We start from the raw sequence: 13,292 nt of genomic DNA on the forward strand, positions 1-13,292 counted from the left end.
CATGTTTTTTGGGTGGCATCTATATTTTAACCATTTCTCAAATCATTAGCACCTTTATTTTTAGCATTTTTGGCAGGCCAAAAATATACAGGAGATAAAAATTGAACTCATCAGTTTAGATGCATTTTAATAGTTCTAGCAAAAGACTCTTTGGAAATTGGATTTTAATTGTAACTTGAAATATGAATTTTATTCAGTGTTTCTTATTGATAGCCAAGCACATTTAAGGGGAAAAAAAATTGTTTCAGATTTTTAGTCATTCCTATACCTCACCACTTCCCATACTGAAAATTTGAGAAACTACTTAATACTAGTTCTAACTGATCTTTGGGGAAGTTTGTGGTATCATTTTCCTTTTTAAAATAGAGATGGGCTCTTGCTGTGTTGCCCAGGCTGTTCTTGAACTCCTGGCCTTAAGCAGTCCTCCTGCCCTGGCCTCCCAGAGTCGAGATTACAGGCGTGAGCTACCACACCCAGCCTGACTGTCATTTTCAAGCTAGAGCTGTAGCTGAAATTCTGGGCTTGGTAAGCACTCAGCATTCCTCAATAACAGGACTGCCTATGGAGAATTCCTTCAGAGCCAGGCATGGTGGCCCACACCTGCAATCCCAGCACTTTGGGAGGCTGAGATGGTCAGATTGCTTGAGGCCCAGAGTTCGAGACCAGCCTGGCCAACATGGTGAAACCTGGTCTCTACTAAAAATACAAAAAAAACAAAAAAAACAAAAAAAGAGCCAGGCATGGTGGTATGTGCCTGTAGACCCAGCTATTCAGGAGGCTGAGGCACAAGAGTCGCTTTAACTCAGGAGGCAGAGAGGTTGCAGTGAGCTGAGGTCGCACCACTGCACTCTAGCCTGGGCGACAGAGAGACTCTATCTCAACAACAACAACAAAGAAGTCCTCCAGTTACTGATGTGCTTTCATTTTATTTTCCATTCTTTGGCCCTTAACCCTGTTATTAGTTTATATATCCCAGGCCCCGGCAGTAGTAACTACTTTACCCAGGCCTGTTCAGGCACCCCTCACTGTCCTGCTTCTGTCGTTTCCACTAAGCCTATAAAATGATCAAACTTTTTTATGTGCGCAATTGTTTTCATGTGTGTCCCCTCTGTCTTTGTCATAAATGAAACTTTGTGTTTCCCCCAAACCTGTATGTCGTGGGCAGACTTCCTGAAGGGATCGCTACCCACAGCTCACTGGAAACCTAGGTGGAAGGGTACCACTTCCAGACCATTGCTCTCTCACTACCATCAGCCTCACTTTTTTTTTTTTTCTTCACTACAAAACAAAGTAATTTTAAGATATTTTTAAAAAATTGACGTTAAGAAGCTAGATTAGGTAACTTATAATATGTGACATTAAATATTTTGAGAAATTCTTGGTTTCATTGGAAGGCATTTGTAATGATAAACCTTTTTTCAGTTATAATGAGATACTAAGCAGAGATAATTCTGTCATCCCAGATAGCAATTTCTTATTAACAGTTGATAACATTTGAACTGAAAGAGATTCTTGGCTTTATTTCTATATTTTTTTCTACTTAGGTATTTAACTCTTTTGACATCCTCTTATCCCCTCAATAGGATCCAAAATATGTCTAAAATTAATTCAAAAGAAAAATAACTATTTGAATTATTGCTTGTGTTTGAAAACAATATTTACCATAGTAGTCCACATTTTCTTCTCTTTTTAAGCTAAGACAATTAAATAAAAATATAAGGGATAAGAAATATAGTTGAAGTAACAATAAAGTATATTTTCTTTTATGGACATAAAACAAATTTTAAATGTTGGCTCTTTAAGAAAAAAATTCTCCTGGTAAATATTATGCATAACTGTTGCCCAAAAATGTATACAGTTGTTTTCCAATATATTTATATATATAGTGGTTCACTTAAGACCAGTCCTGTTAGAACCTTCTGAATATAATGTGCTCTTAATTTATAAATGGGCTACTCTCAGTGTATAAAATATATAGGCATGTATGTTATACATACAAAGTAAAAAATATATAAAGGAAAGATGGAAGAAAAAAGAAAGTATCCTTTCCTTTAAGATCCAGACAGACCAGTCTCCAACTCCCAGCGCGAGCGACACAGAAGACCGGTGATTTCTGCATTTTCAACTGAGGTACTGGGTTCATCTCACTGGGGAGTGCCAGACGATCAGTGCTGGTCAGCTGCTGCAGCCTGACCAGCAAGAGCTGAAGCAGGGCGAGGCATTGCCTCACCTGGAAAGCGCAAGGGGGAAGGGAATCCCTTTTCCTAGCAAGGGGAACTGAGACACACAACACCTGGAAAATCGGGTAACTCCCACCCCAATACTGCGCTTTAAGCAAACAGGCACACCAGGAGATCATATCCCACACCTGGCCGGGAGGGTCCCACACCCACGGAGCCTCCCTCATTGCTAGCACAGCAGTCTGTGATCTACCGGCAAGGCAGCAGCGAGGCTGGGGGAGGGGCGCCCGCCATTGCTGAGGCTTAAGTAGGTAAACAAAGCTGCTGGGAAGCTCGAACTGGGTGGAGCTCACAGCAGCTCAAGGAAACGTGCCTGTCTCTGTAGACTCCACCTCTGGGGACAGGGCACAGTAAACAATAACAAACGCAGCAGAAAGCTCTGTAGACGCAAACAACTCTGTCTGACAGCTTTGAAGAGAGCAGTGATCTCCCAACACGGAGGCTGAGATCTGAGAAGGGACAGACTCCCTGCTCAAGTGGGTCCCTGACCCCTGAGTAGCCTAACTGGGAGACATCCCCCACTAGGGGCAGTCTGACACCCCACACCTCACAGGGTGGAGTACACCCCTGAGAGGAAGCTTCCAAAGCAAGAATCAGACAGGTACACTCGCTGTTCAGAAATATTCTATCTTCTGCAGCCTCTGCTGCTGATACCCAGGCAAACAGGGTCTGGAGTGGACCTCAAGCAATCTCCAACAGACCTACAGCTGAGGGTCCTGACTGTTAGAAGGAAAACTATCAAACAGGAAGGACACCTACACCAAAACCCCATCAGTACATCACCATCATCAAAGACCAGAGGCAGATAAAACCACAAAGATGGGGAAAAAGCAGGGCAGAAAAGCTGGAAATTCAAAAAATAAGAGCGCATCTCCCCCGGCAAAGGAGCACAGCTCATCGCCAGCAACGGATCAAAGCTGGACGGAGAATGACTTCGACGAGATGAGAGAAGAAGGCTTCAGTCCATCAAATTTCTCAGAGCTAAAGGAGGAATTACGTACCCAGCGCAAAGAAACTAAAAATCTTGAAAAAAAAGTGGAAGAATTGATGGCTAGAGTAATTAATGCAGAGAAGGTCATAAACGAAATGAAAGAGACGAAAACCATGACACGAGAAATACGTGACAAATGCACAAGCTTCAGTAACTGACTCGATCAACTGGAAGAAAGAATGTCAGCGATTGAGGATCAAATGAATGAAATGAAGCGAGAAGAGAAACCAAAAGAAAAAAGAAGAAAAAGAAATGAACAAAGCCTGCAAGAAGTATGGGATTATGTAAAAAGACCAAATCTACGTCTGATTGGGGTGCCTGAAAGTGAGGGGGAAAATGGAACCAAGTTGGAAAACACTCTTCAGGATATCATCCAGGAGAACTTCCCCAACCTAGTAGGGCAGACCAACATTCAAATCCAGGAAATACAGAGAACGCCACAAAGATACTCCTCGAGAAGAGCAACTCCAAGACACATAATTGCCAGATTCACCAAAGTTGAAATGAAGGAAAAAATCTTAAGGGCAGCCAGAGAGAAAGGTCGGGTTACCCACAAAGGGAAGCCCATCAGACTAACAGCAGATCTCTCGGCAGAAACTCTTCAAGCCAGAAGAGAGTGGGGGCCAATATTCAACATTCTTAAAGAAAAGAATTTTAAACCCAGAATTTTATATCCAGCCAAACTAAGTTTCATAAGTGAAGGAGAAATAAAATCCTTTACAGATAAGCAAATGCTTAGAGATTTTGTCACCACTAGGCCTGCCTTACAAGAGACCCTGAAGGAAGCACTAAACATGGAAAGGAACAACCGGTACCAGCCATTGCAAAAACATGCCAAAATGTAAAGACCATCAAGGCTAGGAAGAAACTGCATCAACTAACGAGCAAAATAACCAGTTAATATCATAATGGCAGGATCAAGTTCACACATAACAATCTTAACCTTAAATGTAAATGGACTAAATGCTCCTATTAAAAGACACAGACTGGCAAACTGGATAAAGAGTCAAGACCCATCAGTCTGCTGTATTCAGGAGACCCATCTCACACGCAGAGACATACATAGGCTCAAAATAAAGGGATGGAGGAAGATTTACCAAGCAAATGGAGAACAAAAAAAAGTGGGGGTTGCAATACTAGTCTCTGATAAAACAGACTTTAAACCATCAAAGATCAAAAGAGACAAAGAAGGCCATTACCTAATGGTAAAGGGATCAATTCAACAGGAAGAGCTAACTATCCTAAATATATATGCATCCAATACAGAAGCACCCAGATTCATAAAGCAAGTCCTTAGAGACTTACAAAGAGACTTAGACTCCCATACAATAATAATGGGAGACTTCAACACTCCACTGTCAACATTAGACAGATCAACGAGACAGAAAGTTAACAAGGATATCCAGGAATTGAACTCATCTCTGCAGCAAGCAGACCTAATAGACATCTATAGAACTCTCCACCCCAAATCAACAGAATATACATTCTTCTCAGCACCACATCGTACTTACTCCAAAATTGACCACGTAATTGGAAGTAAAGCACTCCTCAGCAAATGTACAAGAACAGAAATTATAACAAACTGTCTCTCAGACCACAGTGCAATCAAACTAGAACTCAGGACTAAGAAACTCAATCAAAACCGCTCAACTACATGGAAACTGAACAACCTGCTCCTGAATGACTACTGGGTACATAACGAAATGAAGGCAGAAATAAAGATGTTCTTTGAAACCAATGAGAACAAAGATACAACATACCAGAATCTCTGGGACACATTTAAAGCAGTGTGTAGAGGGAAATTTATAGCACTAAATGCCCACAAGAGAAAGCAGGAAAGATCTAAAATTGACACTCTAACATCGCAATTAAAAGAACTAGAGAAGCAAGAGCAAACACATTCGAAAGCTAGCAGAAGGCAAGAAATAACTAAGATCAGAGCAGAACTGAAGGAGATAGAGACACAAAAAACCCTCCAAAAAATCAATGAATCCAGGAGTTGGTTTTTTGAAAAGATCAACAAAATTGACAGACCACTAGCAAGACTAATAAAGAAGAAAAGAGAGAAGAATCAAATCGATGCAATTAAAAATGATAAAGGGGATATCACCATCGACCCCACAGAAATACAAACGACCATCAGAGAATACTATAAACACCTCTACGCAAATAAACTGGAAAATCTAGAAGAAATGGATAATTTCCTGGACACTTACACTCTTCCAAGACTAAACCAGGAAGAAGTTGAATCCCTGAATAGACCAATAGCAGGCTCTGAAATTGAGGCAATAATTAATAGCCTACCAACCAAAAAAAGTCCAGGACCAGATGGATTCACAGCTGAATTCTACCAGAGGTACAAGGAGGAGTTGGTACCATTCCTTCTGAAACTATTCCAATCAATAGAAAAAGAGGGAATCCTCCCTAACTCATTTTATGAGGCCAACATCATCCTGATTCCAAAGCCTGGCAGAGACACAACAAAAAAAGAGAATTTTAGACCAATATCCCTGATGAACATCGATGCAAAAATCCTCCATAAAATACTGGCAAACCGGATTCAGCAACACATCAAAAAGCTTATCCACCATGATCAAGTGGGCTTCATCCCTGGGATGCAAGGCTGGTTCAACATTCGCAAATCAATAAACATAATCCAGCATATAAACAGAACCAAAGACAAGAACCACATCATTATCTCAATAGATGCAGAAAAGGCTTTTGACAAAATTCAACAGCCCTTCATGCTAAAAACGCTCAATAAATTCGGTATTGATGGAACGTACCTCAAAATAATAAGAGCTATTTATGACAAACCCACAGCCAATATCATACTGAATGGGCAAAAACTGGAAAAATTCCCTGTGAAAACTGGCACAAGACAGGGATGCCCTCTCTCACCACTCCTATTCAACATAGTGTTGGAAGTTCTGGCTAGGGCAATCAGGCAAGAGAAAGAAATCAAGGGGATTCAGTTAGGAAAAGAAGTCGTCAAATTGTCCCTGTTTGCAGATGACATGATTGTATATTTAGAAAACCCCATTGTCTCAGCCCAAAATCTCCTTAAGCTGATAAGCAACTTCAGCAAAGTCTCAGGATACAAAATTAATGTGCAAAAATCACAAGCATTCTTATACACCAGTAACAGACAAACAGAGAGCCAAATCAGGAATGAACTTCCATTCACAATTGCTTCAAAGAGAATAAAATACCTAGGAATCCAACTTACAAGGGATGTAAAGGACCTCTTCAAGGAGAACTACAAACCACTGCTCAGTGAAATGAAAGAGGACACAAACAAATGGAAGAACATACCATGCTCATGGATAGGAAGAATCAATATCGTGAAAATGGCCATACTGCCCAAGGTAATTTATAGATTCAATGCCATCCCCATCAAGCTACCAATGAGCTTCTTCACAGAATTGGAAAAAACTGCTTTAAAGTTCATATGGAACCAAAAAAGAGCCCGCATCTCCAAGACAATCCTAAGTCAAAAGAACAAAGCTGGAGGCATCACGCTACCTGACTTCAAACTATACTACAAGGCTACAGTAACCAAAACTGCATGGTACTGGTACCAAAACAGAGATATCGACCAATGGAACAGAACAGAGTCCTCAGAAATAATACCACACATCTACAGCCATCTGATCTTTGACAAACCTGAGAGAAACAAGAAATGGGGAAAGGATTCCCTATTTAATAAATGGTGCTGGGAAAATTGGCTAGCCATAAGTAGAAAGCTGAAACTGGATCCTTTCCTTACTCCTTATACGAAAATTAATTCAAGATGGATTAGAGACTTAAATGTTAGACCTAATACCATAAAAATCCTAGAGGAAAACCTAGGTAGTACCATTCAGGACATAGGCATGGGCAAAGACTTCATGTCTAAAACACCAAAAGCAACGGCAGCAAAAGCCAAAATTGACAAATGGGATCTCATTAAACTAAAGAGCTTCTGCACAGCAAAAGAAACTACCATCAGAGTGAACAGGCAACCTACAGAATGGGAGAAAATTTTTGCAATCTACTCATCTGACAAAGGGCTAATATCCAGAACCTACAAAGAACTCAAACAAATTTACAAGAAAAAAACAACCCCATCAAAAAGTGGGCAAAGGATATGAACAGACATTTCTCAAAAGAAGACATTCATACAGCCAACAGACACATGAAAAAATGCTCATCATCACTGGCCGTCAGAGAAATGCAAATCAAAACCACAATGAGATACCATCTCACACCAGTTAGAATGGTGATCATTCAAAAGTCAGGAAACAACAGGTGCTGGAGAGGATGTGGAGAAATAGGAACACTTTTACACTGTTGGTGGGATTGTAAACTAGTTCAACCATTATGGAAAACAGTATGGCGATTCCTCAAGGATCTAGAACTAGATGTACCATATGACCCAGCCATCCCATTACTGGGTATATACCCAAAGGATTATAAATTATGCTGCTATAAAGACACATGCACACGTATGTTTATTGCAGCACTATTCACAATAGCAAAGACTTGGAATCAACCCAAATGTCCATCAGTGACAGACTGGATTAAGAAAATGTGGCATATATACACCATGGAATACTATGCAGCCATAAAAAAGGATGAGTTTGTGTCCTTTGTAGGGACATGGATGCAGCTGGAAACCATCATTCTTAGCAAACTATCACAAGAACAGAAAACCAAACACTGCATGTTCTCACTCATAGGTGGGAACTGAACAATGAGATCACTTGGACTTGGGAAGGGGAACATCACACACCGGGGCCTATCATGGGGAGCGGGGAGGGGGGAGGGGGGAGGGATTGCATTGGGAGTTATACCTGATGTAAATGACGAGTTGATGGGTGCAGCACACCAACATGGCACAAGTATACATATGTAACAAACCTGCACGTTGTGCACATGTACCCTACAACTTAAAGTATAATAATAATAAATAAATTAAAAAAAAAAAAAAAAAAAAAAAGATCCAGACAGAAAGTCATTATAATTAGTGGGACCATGGAAAATGTCTGAAGGATTTCAGTTTTGGCAAATAATTTTCAGAAAAATATCCAAGCTATGAGAACACTAAATGTCAATTTTAATAATTTAGTAGAGGTTTCTATTCAAACATTCAGTGAAGGTGTTGCCATCTTCTACTATGAAAAAGAAGACTATGAAAAGAAGACTTTTAGGGTGTCTGTTAAAAGCAAAGAGCTGCTCATTTTTAACAGGTTACTAATAACCTTTTAATCAAGTATATGTCATACAGAGACTCAAATCCTGATCCAACAGTGTTTGAGTCTGTTTGATGGAAGATTCCAATGGTGAGGATCCGAATTCATCCTACATCTTAGAGGAGCAGGATGCTATGGCAGTGGAGGGGATCAGCCCCAAAGGTAGCTGGCCCAACCTTAACTGTGGATGTTAAACAACAACGACAACAACAACAAAATGTTTCTATAGCATTCTTTTTGCTGCATTTTCTTTATTTTAAGCCACAGGTCTACTTGGAGGGTCATGCAGCAAATAGCTAATAAATAAAATCAAAGTCTATGAATAGTGTCATCACATTAAGAGACAGAATTGCTGAGTTCTTTCATTATGTGAATAGCTTGCATCTTGGGAATCCATGAGTTGGTAGGTTTTACGGAACACCTGAGATGTACCTTGCTCCAATTAACATTATCATGCTACTCACTATAAAGAAGCCCAAGGGCAGACTACAGAAGATACTAGGGTCACCACTTTCTGGAGATTGAGTTGTAACCCAACCCATTGACTTCATGACAGCTTTCTTCCATGTAGAATAACGAATTTCACTTTCCTCAGCATTAATCTGAGGTTCAAACCGCTCCATCGTGACGGCAGACAAATCATCGGGTTCAAGACTCCATACGTTGACTCCTTCTGCAGCCCCTGCCGCCATGGCAGCACCCAGTGCAGTGGTTTCGGGCATCGAGGGCTTCACCACTGGAATACACAGAATGTCTGCTTGTAGCTGCATAAGAATTTTGTTGCTGGTCATTCCTCCATCTACCTGCAAATGACTGAGTGGAATTCCACAGTCTCGATTCATGGCATCCAAAATCTCTCGAGTTTGGAAACAGACAGCTTCTAATGCAGCAAAAGCAATATGGCATTTATTGGTGAACTGAGTGAGTCCACAGATTATCCCTCTTGCGCTGGGCTCCCAATAAGGTGCATATAACCCCGAAAATGCTGGGACGAAGTAGCATCCATAAGAAGTACCTACTTCTTTAGCAAGTTTTTCAATTTCTTCTGAGGTCTTTATAATTCCAAGATTGTCTCTTAGCCAGCGAACAACAGCACCAGCTATAGCTACAGAACCTTCCAAAGCATAATATACTGGTTTGTCTCTGCCAAGTTTGTAAGCCACTGTGGTGAGAAGGCCATGATCAGAAAATACACACTTATGGCCTGTATTACATAGTAAGAAACATCCTGTTCCATATGTATTTTTGGCTTGTCCAATCTGGAAGCACATTTGTCCCACCAATGCAGCAGACTGGTCCCCTAAACACCCAGATATTGGCACACCTTCCAAGGCCCCAGCTTTCATTAGGCCATAGATCTCAGAAGAACTCCGGACATGTGGAAGAATTTCCATTGGAATTCCAAAAAAATCGCAGAGTTGTTTATCCCATTCCAAAGAATGAATGTTGAAAAGCATAGTCCTACTTGCATTTGTGACATCTGTACAGTGGACACCTCCACTGATGCCTCCTGTCAAGCTCCAAATAAGCCATGAATCAATAGTCCCAAAAAGAGCTCGTTTGTCTTCAACAGCCTTTTGAACTTTTCTCACATTGTCAAGGAGCCAATGAAGTTTCACTGCACTGAAGTAAGTGCTAAGTGGAAGGCCTGTCTTGGACTTGACAAAGTTATTATTTCCTGGAATTCTTTTACTAAGACTCTCGACGGTAGACTGGGTTCTTAGATCAAGCCACACCACAGCATTGTAGAGAGGCTCTCCAGTTATCTTGTCCCAGACTACAGTGGTTTCCCTCTGGTTGCTGACACCGATAGCTTTTATGTTGGAAATATCAATATTGAGCTGTCCAAGTTTCTCACATGTTTTCTCTATACACTCATAGACAGAATGTAGAATTTCCTTAGGGTCCTGTTCCACCCATCCTTCTCTTGGGAACTCTTGTTTTATTTCCACTTGATGATGACTAAGTAGTTCAGCTGTTTTTGAATTGAAAACCAAAAAGCGCGTCGAACTGGTGCCCTGGTCCACCGCCCCCACCAATGGCCCCCAAACTGCCTTCTTGGAGGCTGCCATGAGACCAGCTTCATGTCGGCCGGTGATTGCGGCCGGTTTCCTGGGTGACGGCGGCGCCAGGGGGAGGGGCGGGTGACGAGTCCAAAGAGCGAGGCCGCGCATGTCCGCTGAACCAGCCTCACTTCTTTACTGGCTGGCTGGCAGGCTACTGCGTTCTCTCTGCAGCTCATTTTTTCTCTTAGCTTCTGGGCATACTTCTGGATTTAACACTGAGATTTTCTTTCCCTCTGTATTTTGTTTCTTCTGCCATCAACGCCTTCAGAATCTATATTGTTGGGTCACGTGAGACTCCTTCATAGCTCCTTGTAACCCTCATCTTCCCCCCACAAACCCATTCATCACCTTAGACTACAGTTCCAGGGTCTGTTGGATCTTTCTGGTATTTAGAACTCTGGGGTTTCCACCTTGGTTTGGACTACATGTGTGCCTTCTCATTCTCTTGTATTTCTTCATAAATCTGTGCTCTTTGGCCCTTGTTCTTCCAGCCAACTCTTGGCCATTCAGCCCAGACCCAGTAGTCAGTCATTTCAAAGCTATCCTCTTTTTATGTGCCTGGCATTGCCCACACTGTTGTGGGTGATAGATAACAGGCTCAATACAATTTAACCCTTGCTTATAATCTAACTTTATAGCCCAGTAACAATAAACTCACACCCTAATTAAGTATATTTGGAATATGCGTTATTCTCTGTAAAACCAGTTTTTATAATAGTTTCTTCTACAGGAAATTTACTTCAATCATTTGCCCACCTTTCTATAATTTAGGCTAGGAATCACTGCTTGGAATAAACATCAGTTAGAATAGGCTCATAATTTGAATACTGCCCTCTTGAAAGAAATTTGTGTTGAGTGAGTGCTTTTAATAATAGTATTACTAGCCTTAGCCATGGGATATGCATGCCAAAGAATAGATGCTGATTATTCAAGGGTCTATTGCAATGTTAATTTACTGATACAGAAGATTCTTCCTTTGGAGAACTGTGAAAGCACTTGATACCCAGCACTTTTTAGCTGAAGTCATGCCAACTCAAATGATGCTTCTTGAAAGAGTTAATTATTTGTATATTCATGCATTCATTATGGTCCTTTTTATTCCTTAGTAAACGACATAGAGTCTCTTCTGTGCCTTGTTGACAGGTTTTTTTTCTGGCTTACCTGAGTTAACTGTTTTCAGGTTTCATTAAAACTGCCTCATGTTAATAGAACTGCTGGAGACATATATGATTTTTTTTCTCCTAAAGATTAATAGTGTTGAAAGTCAAAGAATCACAGAGTATTAATGTTATAGGAGATCTTAGCAGTTATCTAGTCCAACACTTTCATTTTATTAATTAGGAAAATGAAGACCAGAGATATGTCTGTTTTCCCAAAAACACTTTGTCTGTTAGGGATGAGCTGCTTGTGGATCTAAGATACTATTGTTATTCATACTTTTGCCCTCACTTTTCAAATGGGACTCTGCATTGAGTATAGAGGAATTATGGAGACCCATCATGGCATTTTAATTTTGTTCAGAAAGGTGCTTAGCATTTAGAAATCAAATACAAAGGGTACTTTGTACCTTATTACAGGATATAAAACAGAACAAATAAGACTTGGGACTTATATTGTTGATTTTATTACACTTATTTGGGATGAGGGTCCTAACCTGATGCTCTCTCTTTTTTTTTGAGACGGAATCTCGCTTCATCACCCAGGCTGGAGTGCAGTGGCAAGATCTTGGCTCACTGCGAGCGCCGCCTCCTGGGTTCTTGCCATTCTCCTGCCTCAGCCTCCCCAGTAGCTGGGACTACAGGCGCTCACCACCACGCCTGGCTAATTTTTTGTATTTTTAGTAAAGATAGGTTTTCACCGTGTTAGCCAGGATGGTCTCGATCTCCTGACCGTGTTATCCACCCGCCTTGGCCTCCTGACGTGCTGGGATTACAGGCGTGAGCCACCGCGCCCGGCCCTGATGCTCTCTCTTGACCTGGTATGGCAAATTCTAGGGACTGTCTTTCATTTCCTGATTAGCTTATTTTATTTCCTGGAAGGAAACAGAAAAGTTCAGTTGCTCTAGAGAGTAATGAACATATATGTTCATTATGGGAGGAATGAAATGTATATTCCATATACATGTATGGAAGGATGCATATATATACATATTATATGTGTGTAGTTTATGTGTTTAACGTGTATACCATATTGATGGCATAGTCTTTACTACTGGGAATTGTACCCTATTGCAATTATGGTATTTGTTCAGAGAGAAGAAACCGATGATTAAATGTCAGTATAACTATGTTGGGCTTTATTCAGTGGCCAGTGGTGAACTACTGAAGGTAAATTACTAATGTCACAAACTATGATCCATAACAAGATGTCCAGTGAATATGTGGGTGAAAGGTTTGGAAGCAATAATTGAGGTTGGTAATAGGGTTAGAACTAGGGTAATGAACATAGAGAGGAGGTGAATGAAGCAAGATCATAGATATGGGAACTAACTCTGAGTATAAGTGGAGGAAACAGATTACACTCTGAGATGACCTGCCTTTTAGCATTACGGTTTAGGTAAATTCTTTGCAGGTACATTTTAGTGTATGCATATTTTTAGCCAATGTGCAGTAGCTGCTGATTTTTACTGTACCTTACTGAGATACAGTAGGCTGAAAAAGAATTCATTCTCTGAAAAGGAAGAATTTTTCACTTTGGCTGTGTTGTGTTAGGCTTTTATTAACCAAACGAATGCAAAGATGTTAGGCTTTTAGTTGATGGT

At 40.7% G+C, this 13,292-nt stretch overlaps 2 protein-coding genes across 4 annotated transcripts in view; one reads left to right on the forward strand and one right to left on the reverse strand.

Moving 5' to 3' along the window:
• KLHL2 (kelch like family member 2) overlaps positions 1–13,292 on the forward strand; it is a 122,087-nt gene that overhangs the window by 68,438 nt on the left and 40,357 nt on the right. The window lies entirely within an intron of this gene.
• Positions 8,876–11,462, reverse strand: GK3 (glycerol kinase 3). Its single transcript, XM_008000200.3, has one exon. The coding sequence runs from the start codon at positions 10,637–10,639 to the stop codon at positions 8,876–8,878; it is 1,764 nt and encodes a 587-aa protein (XP_007998391.2). The 5' UTR covers positions 10,640–11,462.

The sequence above is a fragment of the Chlorocebus sabaeus genome, chromosome 7, assembly GCF_047675955.1.
Source record: "Chlorocebus sabaeus isolate Y175 chromosome 7, mChlSab1.0.hap1, whole genome shotgun sequence".
NCBI lineage: Eukaryota > Metazoa > Chordata > Mammalia > Primates > Cercopithecidae > Chlorocebus > Chlorocebus sabaeus.

Bases quoted from the DNA above. Each gene is read 5' to 3' on its own strand.
- GK3 (XM_008000200.3), bottom strand. From the start codon at position 10,639: ATGCGCGGCCTCGCTCTTTGGACTCGTCACCCGCCCCTCCCCCTGGCG.